At 41.1% G+C, this 17,014-nt stretch overlaps 1 protein-coding gene and 1 long non-coding RNA gene across 6 annotated transcripts in view; one reads left to right on the top strand and one right to left on the bottom strand.

Moving 5' to 3' along the window:
- Positions 1-17,014, top strand: part of LOC138761905 (contactin-associated protein-like 5) — an 857,011-nt gene that overhangs the window by 279,921 nt on the left and 560,076 nt on the right. For all 5 annotated transcript variants that reach the window (XM_069934856.1, XM_069934855.1, XM_069934854.1 and 2 more), the window contains exons 5-6: positions 11,360-11,563; positions 14,961-15,145. In XM_069934856.1, the coding sequence (XP_069790957.1) occupies positions 11,360-11,563; positions 14,961-15,145 (389 nt within the window). The remainder of the gene's footprint in view (positions 1-11,359; positions 11,564-14,960; positions 15,146-17,014) is intronic.
- The window catches only part of LOC138761908 (uncharacterized), a 230,101-nt gene that overhangs the window by 141,018 nt on the left and 72,069 nt on the right, over positions 1-17,014 (bottom strand). The window lies entirely within an intron of this gene.

The raw sequence follows: 17,014 nt of genomic DNA, 5'->3' as shown, positions 1-17,014 counted from the left end.
ATTATCAGTAACTGTACAATTGCAAGCAGATGAAACAGGGTTTCTATATACACACACACACACACACACACACACACACACACACACACACACACACACACACACACACACACACACACACACACACACAAAATGGCAAAGAAATGAAGGAATGTAAATTTTAAGAATAAAATGATAGTAAAAATACATGTTTAAAATTATAAAAGTAAATGTTCTCTGAAGTAACACATGAACCTTTGGTGAAGATAGGAGTGAATATTCAGCCAGCAAAGTGCTTTGGTTACTCATAGCAGCTATTTGAGTAAAGTTGTGTGAAACAGCAATGGTGTCGTTGAGGATGAAGAGCTGGTTGATGCCACGCTGTTGAGGTGACTCTCTTAGAGTGCCTCCTTATCACTGCTTAGTGGGAGTCACCCAGGTCAGAGGCTTTATCTATAAAGTTGGGGGGAGGGGGGTGTTAACTTTCTATAAAGTTATTGTTCATCTTGTGGATGGATCTGTGGAGAGGGAGGAACCTGCAGATGCAGTGAAGGTTAAATTCACTTATCTGGCGTCCACCAATCCCTATAGGTACCAAATACCATGGGTTTTACTATGAATAATTTTGGACAATTTACTTGACTACGGGATACTGTTCATCAATCTGACAGCTTGTAGGAAGAAGCTATTTCCCAGCCTGAGAGTTATGATTTTGATGCTTCTATACCTCATGACTAATTTTCTAGAGTAACTCCATTTTCAACCACTATCTCCACATTCCTTAATTCCCTTACTATGCAGAAACTTGCCATTTTTCTTAGAGTGAATGTAACCACTGAACAGTCTTTACAGCCATCTGCGATAAAGAAATCCAATCACAATGTTCTGAATGAAAATAAAATTCTCATCTCAGTCCTCAATGGTTTACCATTTATTCTCAAATTGTGACCCTAGATCTGAGACTCCACAGTTACAGGAAATAGATTTTTTAACACTTTTCTCATAATTTTGGTAATTAAATTTACCCCCTAGTTATTGGTGTATCTTGCGTAAATGTGTGACTGAAGCAATTAAGATTTTTGATGCTCTGCATATTATACAGGTGCTCCCTGACTTGTGACCTTTGTGACTTGCGTCCATCTGCACATACAACCAATTTTTTTTAAAAGAAAATATATAAGAAAAATATAAAATTGTATTTGACAAACTATAACAGCGATACAGGAGATGCAAGAACCAAAATGTGTATACTGATTATGTTAGTCAGCATCCCTGAGTCCACAGGCTGGGTATAGGCATAAGTCTTCAGTTGAAGCATGTGCAATGGGTTTGCTGGTTGTGCATGCGTGAGAGTTAAAGGTGCAAATTCAATATTGTAAGGGTGCTTAACTGTCGTGCATTTGCCAAACAAACTCCAATACATAAACCCACTGTGCATACATCAACTAAAGACTAGCGCATGCGCACAGAAATCCAGATAGCCGCACACAGCCTATGGACCCCGGGACCCCGACTAACAAGGTAAACATAGACCAGAATGTGGAAAGATTTGCAAAGGTTGATCAACAAATTCAGGAGGCTTTAAATTGTTATTGGCAAATCTACAATGAGAAAAAGATTTAATTAAAAAGTTTGCTTTAAGACTTCAGTACTCCACACACAGGGGCAAAATTCCAACTTATGTCCACTTCAAGATACAACTGATTATTTGGTCCCAATTATGGTCGAAAGTCCTGGAGTACCTGTACATTATGATAAGCTCTCACATCATATCATTTTCAAACACAAAGAGTGAATGATAATTTACTTTGAATGGAGCTTTGTGGTATTTAATCCCCAAACAAACAGACAAAGGGTTTAGCTTCTCTCCTGAGGGTCACCAGTTCCCACTTAACAGCATTTTCTCAGCACTGAATTTTAAATGGAATTTAATTTAGACATACAGCACAGTAACATATCATTTCAGCCCACGAGTCTGTGCCGCCCAATTTACATCCCATAACCCTACACCAGTGGTTCTCAACCTTTTTCTTTCCACTCACATACCACTTTAAGTATTCCCTATGTCATAGGTGTTCTGTCATTAGGGGGGGTGTGTGTGTGGAAAGAAAAAGTTGCACAGTTTCATAACACCAAAGGAAATTAACCAATGACAATTTTTCTCAATCAAAATATTTCAGTATCAATTGGGTTTAGAGCAGTGATTCTCAACCTTCCCCTCCCACTCACATACCACCTTAAGCAATCCCTTACTAATCACAGAGCACCGATAGCATAGGGAATACTTAAAGTGGTATGTGAGTGGAAAGAAAAAGGTTGAGAACCACTGCCCTACACCCCCCAGTACATTTTAAAGACAGAAAATGACGGTTCAATCCAAAGTCAGATTCTTCAATTGAAATAAAATAAACCATGAGGTTTTGCAACAATAGCTGGTAATGGTAGTTTGGAAAACTATTTTAAAAATGTATTAAAATAGAAAAGCAATGAATTATGGAGTCATACAGCATTGAACATGCCCTTCAACCCAGCTCATCCACACTGGTTAAGTTGGAATTCTGGGTTAATTAATTTTGCCTGCATTTGACCCACGTCCTTCAAGTTCTTCTTTTGAACTTTTAAGCTTCTATTGGTTCATCTGGCTGCTTGTTCAAGATATGGATTACTCTCTGAGTGAAAAACTTTACCCCTCAAATCCATCTTAAAAGTCTCCACTCTCACTTTAAACATCCCTCTAGTTCCAGAGTCATTTACTTGGAAAAAGAGACTATTCACTTTATTTAAACCCCTCTGGCTCCATCCTGTTCTGTGACTGTACTTGGGACTCCTCCCTTTTGACCCTCTATAAAGGCTCATACACCATAACCCCTCCCCAGAAAGCCTGGGTTACAGCACAGGATGACCTTCGTTTATTGTGAATAAAAGTTGATTGTTCTGTAACTCATGTCTTTTGAGCTATTGTTAGCGTATCAATTTTATTTACAATTTTTTTTTCCAATGATGGAACAACTCTGGAAGCCTGATAAGCTGGAGATAGGCCCATGATCATCAGAATCCCCAGGCTGATTTGAATTCTGGCTATGCTACTTTGAGGTCTTTCTACTAAATTCCTCCTGAATCATAGACAAAGAGGCAAACAAGCTGCACCTACTCTTCTTCCGTTTCAGAAGAAGAGTTGGGTATTCCAGTGATCAGGGACTCCTTAATGTACAGGGAGACAATGGACATACTCAAGGGAGAAAGTCAATGAAGTATATGGCAGGCACATGCTGGCCACCCGCAGACAGCGACTGGGTGAATTGAGCAACGAGTTCTTCCTGGCCCTGCAGGGACTCGCACAAGCATTCAACTTCCAGTCAGTATCGGCTGCCCAAAACACTGAGGACATGATCCGTGAAGCCTATGTCATGGGTGTCAGGTTGGACTACATGCACCAGAGGATACTCGAGCAGAGCAAATTGGATTTAAAAGGAGCGATCGACCTCATAAAATTGCTGTAGATTGCCCTCTGTTACATGGAAGGTTACTTGGGGTCCACACGGGGGCCTGCATGTTGGGGCATTGGTTTATAGGCCAGCAGTCCGCTACCACGTCTGACAAGCAAGCCACCACAGCCACCATCTCTTAGGAGCACCCAAGGTGCTACTTTTGTGGCCAACCAAAGCACCCCCGAAAATGCAGCCCAGCGAAAGAAGCGACTTGCCCAAGGTGCAGAAACAAGGGACACTACGCGAGGGTATGTCGATCAGTCACCTTCCAGTCCTAGCACCAGCGATTGCTCAGCATGGGGAGGGGGGGGGACACGGTATCCCGGCTGCCATCCTTTCTGGGGATAACCACGCCACTCCATGTGTGCTGCCATTCTGCTCCCAAACTGCGAGTCAGTAAGGACCAGGCCACAAACTAACACTGGCTTCCATGATACTGGATCAAAACAGCCCACGTCCACTCTCCAAGTCTATGATGGACACCTCAATCAACAATCAGATGTTGATGCCTTTTCGATAGCAGGTGCATTGAGTGTTTTGTGCACCCTGATACGATGCAGCATTACTTTCTTAAAGTGAGGCCAGTAAGTCACCCTAGCCTCAGTCCCACTCAGCTGAGATCCGCAGCTACACCACCGTGACGCTGACCATGAGGTGCACAACTTACAAGGACTCTGAATGCCAATGCTGCTGGGGTTGGACTTCCAATGCCACCTCAAGAGTGTTACAATGCAATATTATGGTTCTCTGTCACTCTCACCCACCCCAACCCCACAGCCGGCAACCTGCAGTTTGCAGCAGGCTGCCCTGCTTCTCCCCACCCCCCCGACTGCCCCCTCCCTCTCCCCTGCTGGCCCAACCGACAAGCGGTTTCTCTACTCTCTGTATCGATTCCATCACCGTTATTCGTGAACCTCACCTCCAACTGTAAACCAGTTGCAACAAAAAGCAGGCGATACAGTGAAAGGGATAGGGCATTCATTAAAGTGAGAGTGTGACAATTCTTGAATGAGATGAACAACGAGGCCAGTACCCGCCTGTGGAGAGCTCAAGTAATGATGGTCAAGGATGGAGGTAAGCACAGAATAGCCAGACCATTAACTGCTATACGCAGCTGCTTGCGTATCCCCTCCTTTACATTGCGGATATGATCAATCAAATTGCCAATATCGTGTTCTCCATGATTGACCTGAAATCTGCCTACCACCAGTTCCCCATCCATCTGGAGGACCGCTAGTTCACTTTGAGGCAGATGGCCACTTCTACCATTTCCTCAAGGTACCCCTCGGTGTTACCAACAGTACCTGGGAGATAGACCGGATAGTAGACCATAATGACCTGTGTGCCACTTTCCTCTACCTGGATAATGTCACAATCTGTAGCCACAACCTGCAAGATTATGATGCCAACCTCCAGAAATTCCTCACAACTGCCAAACGCCTCAATCTAATCTATTGCAGCGATAAATTTGTTTTCCGCACCAACCCCCTGATGATCCTTGGCTGTGTTGTAGAGAATGGAGTCATTGGTCCTGTCCCCAACCGCATGTGCCCACTGCTAGAGCTCCTTCCACAGAGCCTCAGGGCCCTGAAAATATGCCAGGGGTTCTTTTCCTACTATGCCCAATGGACCCTTAATTATGCAGACAAAACCTCCCCCTTATCAAGTCCACACAAGTTCCCCTGACAAAAGAGGCCTGGGCAGCCTTCTTTCGCCTAAAAGAAGACCGCTAAGGCTGCAACATATGCAGTGGATGAACCTGCTCCATTTCATGTGGAGAGCGATGGGTCCGATTTTCCCTTGACCGCCACCCTTAATCAGGCAAGTTGGCCCATGGCCTTCTTCTCCCACACCCTCCAAGGCCCCAAAGTTTGACACACCTTCATCAAGATGGAGGCTCAGGCAATAGTTGAGGCAGTGCAGCACTGGAGGCATTACCAGGCCAGAAATTTTTTTAACCCTGCCCACAGACCGACGGGCCATGGCATTCATGTTTGACATCAAACAGCAGGGTAAGATAAGAATGATAAAATTTCTCTACCTATGACTACAATATTCTTATCAGCCGGGGAAGCTCATCGAGGTCCCAGATTCCCTGTACCGAGGGACATGTGCTAGTGCACAGATACACTACCTCAAAACCCTCCACCCCAGTGTCACGAGATTTTTCCAATTCATCAAATCTCATATTTTGCCATGCTCTATTGGGGATGTCAGAGACATGACTAGGGACTGTTGAGTCAGATAAAACACACGGTCTTTAAAATGCCTGCGTATGGACTTCAAGGAACCTCTACCCTGCACTAATCGCAATGGGTATTTCCTCATAGTCATCAATGAGTATTCGCGTTTTCCTTTTGCCTTCCCCTGCCTGGACATGACCACCACCACAGTCATCAGGGCACTGCATGGCTTGTTCACCCTGTTCTAGTATCTGTCATACATCCACAGTGACCTGGGGTCCTCTTTCATGAGCAACAAGCTATGCCAATACCTGCTGGCTAGAGGTATCTCCACCAGTAGGACCACTAGTTATAACTCCCGAAGGAATGGCCAGGTGGAGAGGGAGAACGCCACTGTGTGGAAGGCCATCTTCCTTGCCCTTAAATTCAGAGGGCTGCTAGTCTCTTGCTGGCAGGAGGTCCTTCCCGAGGTGCTCCATGTTATCAGGTCGCTGTTATGAACTGCCACCAATGCTACGCTGCATGAATGATTTTTCTCCTTCCCCTGGAAGTCCATGTCAGGGACCATCCTGGTTGATGTCCCCATGACCGGTGCTGCTACGGAAACATGTGAGGGGCCTTTAAACTGACCCATTGGCTGAAAGAGTCCAGCTCCTTCATGTGAACCTCCAATATGTGTACGTTGCTTACCCAAATGGGCGCGAGGAAACTGTCTCCGTCCGGGACCTCGTGCAGACGGGCCACCTGAGGAGCAACCCACCAAACAGACCCCCCCTTTCATGCACACACACTACATACCATTGTTCCCTAACCACACCCCACCCCAGTCACTCCGATCGAGTTGCCACGCCCCCAGCAGGTCAACACAGCACTGGAGGTCTAGGACTCAAAAATGGACCCAGCTCTGGCACAGCAACCGGCCCTCTACTCGTCACAACGGAAGACCAGGCCAGATCTTGTGGCAGATTTTGTGCCCCATGTCACCCCCGCTTGGCAAAATGAAAAAAAAAACAAGGGGTGAATGTGGTGAACACCTTCCACTCATTTATCTGGCTCTGCCCTGTTCTGTGACTGTACCTGTGACTCCTCCCTCTTGACCGTCTATAAAGGCACCAACAACATTACAAGTAAAAGCTTATTGTTCCATAACTCCAGTCTTTTGAGCTATTAATAGCACATCAACTTCGTGATTGTCTAAATCAGCCATTCTCCACTCTTTTTTGCCTATGTCCCACTTAGGACTCTGCTCAAAGTTTATGGATCCCCATCCCTAAGAAGCAGGCATGTTTAGTTGGCTTCTTCCATACTTCTACCGACCTCAGTTTTTTTTTGCAATTTCTGTCCATGACCCCCCCCTTAAATATATGAGATCAATGGTGGGGGTGGGGGGGGGCATGAGGGATGGGGGTGGCATATAACCCCCCCACTTGACAATGGCTTGTCTAAACCTCAATAACAACATCCTCAGTCTCCTATGCACAAAAGAATAGAGACCCAGCCTATCTAACCTCTCCCTCTAACTCAATGGTTCTCAACCTTTTTCTTTCCATTCACATACCACTTTAATTATTCCCTATGCCATTGGTGCTCTGTGATTAGTAAGGGATTGCTTAAGGTGATATGTGGGTAGAAAGAAAAAGTTTGAAAACCACTGTTTTAATTGTACCTAACTGACTTGTTATGTCCACGGTTTCATAACTCGAAAGAAAATGGGCCAATGACAATTTTTGTCAAGCAAAATATTTCAATAACAATTCGGTCTAGAGGAGTGATTTTCAACCTTCCCTTCCCACTTACATAGTACCTTAACCAATCCCTTACCAATCATAGATCATCAATGGCATAGGGATTACTAAAATAGAATGTGAGTGGAAAGGAAAAAGGTTGAGCATCGATGTCTAACTCAAGCCCTAAACTTTCAGCAACATGCTGCTGAATCTTTTTGTCACCCTTCCAACTCATTGATGTTCTTCCTATTGCTGACTGACCAGAACTGCATTATGTGGTCTCACCACAGCTGTGACATGTGGTCCCAAAGTGTGTGCTCAAAAACCAGCCCAATGAAGACAAGCATGTCAAATGCCTTTGTCACTAACCTGCCAACATGTTGCCACTTTCAGGGACAATCCAACAACACCCCGAGGTTCTTCTATTCCACCACAATCTCCAGGATCCTGTCATTTACCTTGTAACGTAGCCAATTTTAGCATAAAATTGCAATGCCTCACACCTTTCAGAGTTAAATCCATTTACCACTGCTTGATTAAATTCCCAATTTATCGAGGTCCTATTGTAAATCCTTCCTCGCTCTTCACTGCACCACTGAATTTAGTATTGTCTGCAAATTTAAGAATCACATTAAAATTGCCATTTAAGTCATTAATAACACCTACAGTTGTGACACACTACTGGTCACATACCTCCATTCAGAAAAGCAACCCTCCAGTACTACCCTATGACGCCTTCCACTTAGAATGTTTGAATCCAATGAGCCAAATCGCCTTGTGATCCAAACTGCCTTGTAGGAACGTTAAAGGTCTTGCTCCAGTTAATAGAATTATGGATGCCATCGGATGTCATAGTTGCTCTGTGGTTAGTAAATAATTACTTAAGGTGGTATGTGATTGGAAAAAAAGTGTTGAGAACCACTACAACAGATGCTCTGTGGTTAGTAAGGGATTGCTTAAAGTGGTATATGAGTGGAAAACCACTGGATTAGGCGAACTTCATAATGTGGAAATGGAGTGCAAGATATTGATAAGGAAATGAAAAGTAAAATACTGGAGTAACTGGGTGAAGCATCTATCTGTAAAATATGTTACACGGGTGTGAAAAGAAAAAGTCCACCAAAGGTAAATGCGGGTTCCTTACAGACTGAGATTAGAGACATTGTATTGAGAATGTGGGAGTGTCAGGAAAACTGAACAAATACATTTTGTCTGTCTACAGGAAAGAAAAATTGAAATTCAACAGGTCTAAATGGATTGAAGTTAGCATTATTAATAAAAAGCTTTGGAGAAACGAATGGGGCTTAAATGCTGATAAATTCCCAGCACCTGATTGGAGGTAGCAAATGTAACATCATTAATTGAAAAAGGAGGGACAGATAAAACAGTGAACTGTGGATCAATTAGTTAAGATACAGTGCCAAAAAAAAATACTGCCATCTACTGTTGAGGAATTAATAACATGGAAAGCAGAAAGTATGACAAAGTCGTATAGAGTTAGGACCAACTTAAGAAGGTGACATTCATTTAAGAAAAGGAAATCAACTTTGACAGATCTGTTAGATTTCTTTCAGGGAACAGTGGATGCGGTAAATAAATTTAATGCTGGAAATCTAAGAAAAAGAGAAAATTTTAGAAAAAAAAACAACTGTCAATGGAAAGAAACGTAGTCAATGTTTCAGGTCTGCAATAGTATAGCTCAAAATAGATCCTTCATCAGTTAACTAGCTGAATTTTTTTAAAGCATTTTCTGTTTATGTTTCAATGGATATGATACTTTTGGTCTTTCTAAGGCTGCACCCAAGAGGTGACAAAACAAAATTATAATTGGGATAATTTATTGATGTTGAATGAGGATTGGTTAAATAGAAATAAAACATTGATGATTTTATAAGAGCTCTATTGAGAGCATCCTGGCCGGCTGTATCACAGTGTGGTACGGTTGCTGCAGAGAAATGGATTGGCGGTCAATCCACAGAACCATGAATGTCAGAGAGGATCACTGGAGTCTCCTTCTATGTGATCTACTGGGATTGTTTTCTGAAGAGGGCACGCAAAATCATTGAGGACCCCTTACACCCCACGCACAGCATCTTTCAGCTGCTCCCATCAGGAAAGAGATGCAGGAGTATCAGAGCCAGCACCACCAGGCTGAGGAACAGCTTCTTCCCATGGACAGTGAGAATGCTGAACGACCAAAGGAACTGCTCACACTAAGAATCATTTGCACAAAACAATATTTATTTATTTATTTACTATAGATATCATACTAGTCCTGCATATGTGTTACTTGTCTATGCGGGTTATATCTGGTTTTGCATCTGCATGTTTTTAAATTGTGGACCAGAGAACGCTGTTTTGTCAGGTTGTACTTGTACAGTCAGATAGCATTTCAGATTTGATTTTTGAATTTTGAATCAAAACAGTTTGGTCTCCAGCTGTTAACAATTTATCCTAATGATGGAGATGAAAGGAAGTGGGGGTCATATTTGAAATTTCAAGTGTGCTGATGGTACACAGCTTGTTAGTCACGGATGGTGTGAAGGAAATGCATAAAGGCTTCAAGAGATGTGGATGTGTTAATGAACCAGATGAGCACATCAGAAAAGTCGAGTAAAATCCCATTTATCTGGAATTCAAACAAATGGCAAACAAATTGTGAAAAATATATAGGTAAAAAGATGAACGTTTATAATTGCCCCGCCCCCCGGAAGTTAGTTCATCAATCACGCAACACACAATCTCAGCCACCAGCAACCCATTCCCCATAGGTGCTGGAGATTTTATAGTAATATAATTTGAAAAAAGTAATAAAGGCATCCACTTTGTTAGAAAAAGTAACAAAAAATGTGGTGAGAATGTTGAGAAGTATTGTTCACAGGGTAAATATAAATGAACGTCTGAAAGGTGATATATTGATACAACAAATATCAGGAAAGCAAACAATATGTTGGGTTTTATTGCAAGGAGAGAACACACCTTTGATATTCTGTTCTGATCTGGTCACTTTTCCAAAAGAAGGCTGATCTTTGGTGGAAGTTTAACATAGATTGTTTCCTGGGAAGAATGGTTGGTTGGAGCTGCTCTTTTGGAGGAGAGATTAATGAGACAGGACCTAAATTTTCAAGAGTTGAGGTGATCTTGAGGGAATGTATAAAATTGTTACAAGATTTGTCAAGACAGATGTAGGGGTAATGTCTCTATTCACTTGGTTGCTGTAATTAGGGGTATAGCCACAAATTAGGAAGTTGGTCATTCAAGGTGGAGAAGAGAAGAATTTGCTTCACCCAGAGGAGAGTAAATTTTTGGAATTCTTCACCCAGAATGCTTTGACAACTCAGCTGCTCAGTTGTTAAAAGTTTGGAAACTAGTGAAGGAATGCAAAATGGGATTAGTGCAGCAAAGTGCTGTTGAGGTAAGAGATATGACTAAATAGTAGAACAGGTATTTTAGGCTGAATGGTGTTCTGCTTCTCAGATGTATTGCAATGAATTTTTTGCCTTAAGTTGTGTGGCTAAAATATAGAATATTCACCCAAAATGGTAATGGCAAGTTCATGTATTCTAATAATAGATCATTAGGTCTCCAAATAATTGCTGTCACTTTGTTTGGCTTTTCTGACCAGAGGCTATTTTCTTCGATTGTCCTTTGTTTAATATGAAGCACATTGCATGTTGATCCACTCAAAGATCTCCTGAGGTGCCAAGGTGATTATTCCATGGACAATTTTGTCCTAAATTAGGAGATCAAAAAGTGGAGTGGTTGGGTGTAGAAATAAATTCCTGCTTGATGAATGACATGAATTCAGTTGAGGATTCTCCTATAAAGTGCACAACTCTCCACAGTTTAAAGGGTTGCTCTTGGGTTTCCACTGACCTTCAGCTGAAGTGCAGTGCCCACTTGTCTTGGAAATTCAACTTTTTAGATTCACTTTTTTCATGCAATACTAAAAAAAACAATTTTCTTTTTCCTCTCTCTATAGAATCTGATGTCACTGACTTTGATGGCCGAAGTACCCTGCTTTACAGATTCAACCAAAAGAGCATGAGTACAATCAAGGATATTGTCTCTATGAAATTCAAAACAATGCAGAGCGATGGAGTTATGTTGCACGGAGAGGGACAGCGAGGGGATTACATCACATTGGAGCTGAAGAAAGGAAAACTCTTACTACACATCAATTTGGGTAAAAAAAACATGAACTCCCAATACTTAAAGCAACATCAATAGTTAACTGTAATCCACTGTGCCATGTCAGGTAATTTTGCCAGGTGGACGCACAGGAGAGGCAACTATAGAGGGAAACGGTACTTGGGAAAGCCCCTGTTGAAATGCTCTAGATTTGATGGATTGAGATGAAGCCAAGCAGAAGTCTTGTCAGTGAACTTGATATCAAGATAAGACAGTATGGTTAACAATGCCAAATATGGATACTTCAAGTTTATTACAATGTTTATCAAGGTGCAAAGAGAAGGTTCATTTCACAAGCAATCCAACTACACATTCTGTACAATGGCAGCAAATAAGTCCCAGGAGGAAGTGCAGAGCTAGAGAAAAAAATGGGTTATGACAGAGCAAAGGCAATGTAGTTTTATTATTTGTGAGCTTCATTCCAGAATTTGATAACAGTGGGGAGAAACTGTCCTGGAATCTAGTAGTCCGTAACCTCACAATCAAATCTTCCGGATGGGATGAGAGTCAAGAGTGTTGATGGGCTAAATCATGAAACATGTTGCTTGAATTTCCAAAGTAGTGGGAATATTGATGGAGTTTGTTTGATGGAATGAGTTAGGTTTCTGTAGATTCCACACCAATGTTGCATCCTGATTGGATACTTTCAATAGTGCATGTGTAGATATTGTTGAGAGTTGCAGGTGACATGCCAAATGTCCTCAGGCTCCTGACAAAGTCAAGGCACTGATGTACTTCCTTGATTGTTGTATTGATGCAAGTGAACCTGGACAAGTCACTGGAGATGTTTGCCCCTTGGAACTTAAAGCTTTCTACCATTTCCAACTCAATGCTGTTGATGTGGACAATGGAGAGAGCTCCACTACTCTTCCAGAAGTGTATGATTAGCTCCATAGTCTTACTGACTGTCTCTCCTTGCACTAAGCCACTCATCTCTCCATCTCCCTTTCATACTCTGACTCATTGTTTATGATCCAGCCTTCAATGGCAGCATTATCTGTGAATTGGTAGATGGGATTGATAGAGGAGAATGCATTAAAAATGTATTTAATGAGAATTGTAATTAATGTTTGTCATATCTGGTACCATTATTAAAGCATAATCAAAGACATTCAATCATATTTTTCTTTCTTTTTAAAATGTTTTTCAGTAATAATAAGTTTGTACAATACAATTATGGAATGTGCTACAGAAGGAGAACAAAAAAAGACATGGAAAAGCACTGCAAGAATAATCATGCATATGAATTCCCAAAGCACAGCCATAATAATAATAATGAATGGACATAATAAATTTATTAACATTACATTTTCCAAACCCGTGATCCTAAACAAGATTGAAAGTTAGTGTTGATGAAACAAAGTAGCTCATTCTGAAGTGGGACAACACAGTGCCAAAATTCTGTATTAACACTGAACTAAGAGGTCATGGTAATAGTCCATGAACGGGCCTCATAATCTAATAATCAATAATCTAATGTTTGAATCATTAATTGCGTATCTATTTTTTTTCTAAATTTAAACAGATTATGTCTCTTAGCAATTATGCATAAAAAAAACTCTATTTTAATGTATTCATTTAAGAGTTGTGGACATTATAGGAGCATTCATTGTCCATCTTGGTCTACCCTTGAGAACTTGAGGCAATTTAGTTGTTCTGTGAAAATATCTCCAACAGCGTTGTCTGGCAGGTTTGGGGAATTTGCAGACTGTGATGAGGGAACCACAATTTATTTCAAAGTCATGGTGTTGTGTATATTGGAAAAGGACCTAGATAGTAGTGTTCCCAAGACTGTTCCTTGGTGCTGAAATTTGTGTGTTGTGAGGCTTGCTGGAAGAGTATCCTGGGTGAGTAAGTGTATTGCATCCTCTCAATCATGAAGATGGTCAATAAATTGCTCTTCTGATTTACAAAAAACTATTTATGAAAAGTATATCGAGGGAATTGTAAGCATGGTGCAAAATTTTCAAATCATGAGTAGGTGATGGGTATTTTTTTCCTAGACCAGAAGAAACTGTAGCCCCTTTTCCACTGGCACGTTGCCCCAGGAATTAACGGGTTAAGGGTCCAGTGGAAAAGGATAATAATCACCACGCCAGCATCTGATTGACAGCCTCTACCCCTTCTCATATCCCCACTGTCAGCTGATGCCAGCGTGCTGATAAAACCAGTGGAACAAGGACAACTTCCAACCATTCCACTTCATTCGAAAGTAGACTCTCCAATCCCCGGGAATGAGTTGTGTTTATTGGAAAAGTAGCCAGTGTCCGGTTAAAGGTGGCCCAGTGAAAATAGCACAACTGGCTTCCTAGTCCAGGGCACTGCACGACCAATTAACTGGTAAAGGCGTAATGATGGAATTGTTTGGAGAACGAAAAGCTATCAGAAGTCAATGAAAAGCAAACATTTAAACTATGGGGGTGGAAGGAATGTTGAATATTTAGATGGGAACATATTGAATGGATCACCTGATTAAGTTAAACTTAGGTTGGAAATAGAAGAGAAATGTAGGTTCAGATTAAATAAATGGAGCTTTGCATAAATTATAAAATTATTCATTTAACAAGCACTGGAAGTAATTTTGAGAAAATTATAAAATTGTAAAAATGTTGTGATAGAGACCTGCTCTTAGGTTTTCAAAAGACAAAAAGGACACAAATGCAATTAGGCTTTAGCAAGAGTGGTGTGACTTGTGTTTGGTATTATCACCTGGGAGAAAGGTGCAAATGAAATTTACTAAAATGGGAGCAGTGCTGGGACACTGCAAAACTCTGAGGAGAGCAAGGAAAATATGATTAAGTTAAATTACTCTAGGTGGTTTTAATGATTTCTGAGAATTTTTGATCATTTAAATAAGGTGCTTTGCACTGGGAATTGTCTTCTGTACCAGAGTTAACATTTCCAGCAAAATAAAATGTGGTGAAGAGATGTGGAGTTTTTATATATGCATTGATTCATCTTGATCTGGAATGCTTTGCCTCAAAGGGTGGATAAGCATAATCAACATAAATATAAAGGAAATTGAATATAAACAAAAAATACATTAGTAGAAAGTATTTGGGGAAAGAGGTCACTCTGATTAAGTGAAGTGCTGCAAGTCCTGTACAGTAAGGGTGATCTGCTTGGCATCTCATTGTGTTACAGGTTTTGTCGATTTAATGAATGGGCTCTGTTTCCACTGTCAAATTCAATGTCTTAGATGGATAATCCATCATTTGAAGTTTTCTAGATTAGTTTTTTTCTATTGATTTCGCAGTTGCAATTTACAATTTTTATTAAATTTCTCAGCTGGATTTCTTGAGTGATGGCTTCAGAAATTTCTTTCAAATAAACATTTGGTTGGTTCTTTCAATGAAACAGTGCAACTGTAAATTGTACTTTGTGTATTTCAGGAGAGCCAGAGTTACATTCCATCAATGGTCACACCTCGGTCACTCTGGGCAGCCTGTTCGATGACCAGCACTGGCACTCCATCACAATCGAACGGTACAACAAGCAGGTCAATTTCACCGTGGATAAGCACACACGGCACTTCCGAACCAAGGGAGAGTTTGATTACCTGGATATTGATTATGAGGTGAGGCTCGTAAAGGCAAATCAACATAAAAAATAAATAAAGATCAGTTCGGTACTGTCGGCAAGACAAGAATTGGGGACAATGGTTGTAGGATAGTTGATGAGTAAGATGTAAGATTTTACACTACAATGCTAGTGACTGAGGTGAAAACCCTAATTTAAGAGGAAAATGAAAAACGCACAAGGGAGAAAGGAATGGAATGATATGTTGATATGTATTACAAAGCAAGGTGTTAGAAAGAGTGAAACGCCGAAGTCTGCAGATGCTGTGATTGTAGTAAAAACACAAATGCTGGAGGAACTCAGCTGTCCATAGGAGGTAAGAAGGAAAGATATTATTGATGTTTCAGGCCTGAGCCCTTCTTCAAGGTATAAACAAAGAAGAGTAAGTCATCAGAATAAAGGCTAAGGCAGGGGGAGCAGTTCAGACCAAAAAAAAAATCTTATCAATCTGTTGAGTCCAATGGCCTCTTTCAGTTGCTTTAATTTTATTCAAATGCAGATCATTTGTACTTCAGATGATTAGTTCTGTGTCAGCATTAACTGCTCAGCAATGCCTAAGCATGGAGCATTTTGCTCATTTTATTGTGCAAAATTCTAACTGTTGACAGCTCATGGAAGGCAGCCTTGGTTTTATTCAGGGTCTGAAAAAAAAAGGTGATCTACAAGCAGGTCATATGGTGATCTGCCTCAGTTAAGAATTAATGGCCTCCTTTTGTTCTCTCAGTAAGTTTAAATGTATACATATTGTTATGAGGCCAGCAGATAAATCTGCCAGGCAGCTGTATCAGATAGAGCAGTGTAATGAGGAAAGGAAAGAAGCATGGCAGTTACAAGATCTTATTGAATGATGGAAAAGGACAAGAGATTGAATGGTTGCTGTGTTGTTTCTTCTATTACAATAAAAAAAAACTTGGGTTCTTCTTAAAACAACTAGATTTATGAACTAAGCAAACAGCACGGAGGACATAACATACACATGCCAGACCTCGTGGAGGCATCCTTCTTGAATCTACACAAAATGAAACAGCATTCACAAGATGCAACATCACAGATGCTACCCTCTCTGTCTCCGACTCCTCCTGGAGGGAGCACTCTATCACTGCAGTTGCCTCTTTCTATTTCTTGTGTTCTTCTTTGTATCACTCAACATCCATTGGAAAGATGTTGAATGACCAGGAGTGTGAAGATTCTGATGTGGGTGATAAAAACACAATTTGTACCATTCTGTTACCAGTCAGTGGTACAAGTTGCTGAGGAAACTTGAAAGGTACTTTTGAAAGCAATTGATGGACAAACTGAAGGTTGGACCAATTTGGATGTGTCTGAATACCAAGATATGAAATGCCCAATGATCAATGATGACTCAAATGGGAAGACTGAGATTTCAAAAAGGGGAAAATTAACTAAATATATGGAAAAAAAATTGAAATGGGGGAGAAAGCAGAACATTCTAGAAATATTCAATAGGAGAAGCAACATCTGTTACATGGCCCAGTTAACAGAACATAGCGGTCGCACAACACTATTACAGCGCCAGTGACCTGGGTTTGAATCCGGCACTGTGTGTAAGGAGTTTGTACATTCTCCCAATGTCTGTGTGGGGGTCATCCAGTTTCGTCTCACCTTTTAAAGTGTACAGGGTTGAGGGTTAAATGGGGTATTTGGTCAGCACAGGCTCGTGGGCTGGAAGGGCCTGTTACTGTGCTGAATTTCAATTTAGAACTGGAAAAGTGGGAAAAAAAGAACTTGAATGTTTTAAGTTGCTTAGAAGTGAAGGATTGGAGAGCACAAAATGAATGGGAATCCCTAGAAGAGAAGTAACAATTGAATTCTGAAATAATCCAGGGGCAAAAAAAGAAATGGAATA

Source organism: Narcine bancroftii, chromosome 4 (genome assembly GCF_036971445.1).
Source record: "Narcine bancroftii isolate sNarBan1 chromosome 4, sNarBan1.hap1, whole genome shotgun sequence".
NCBI lineage: Eukaryota > Metazoa > Chordata > Chondrichthyes > Torpediniformes > Narcinidae > Narcine > Narcine bancroftii.
Note: the sequence above shows the minus strand (reverse complement) of the source record. Positions and strands in the feature narration are given on the sequence as shown.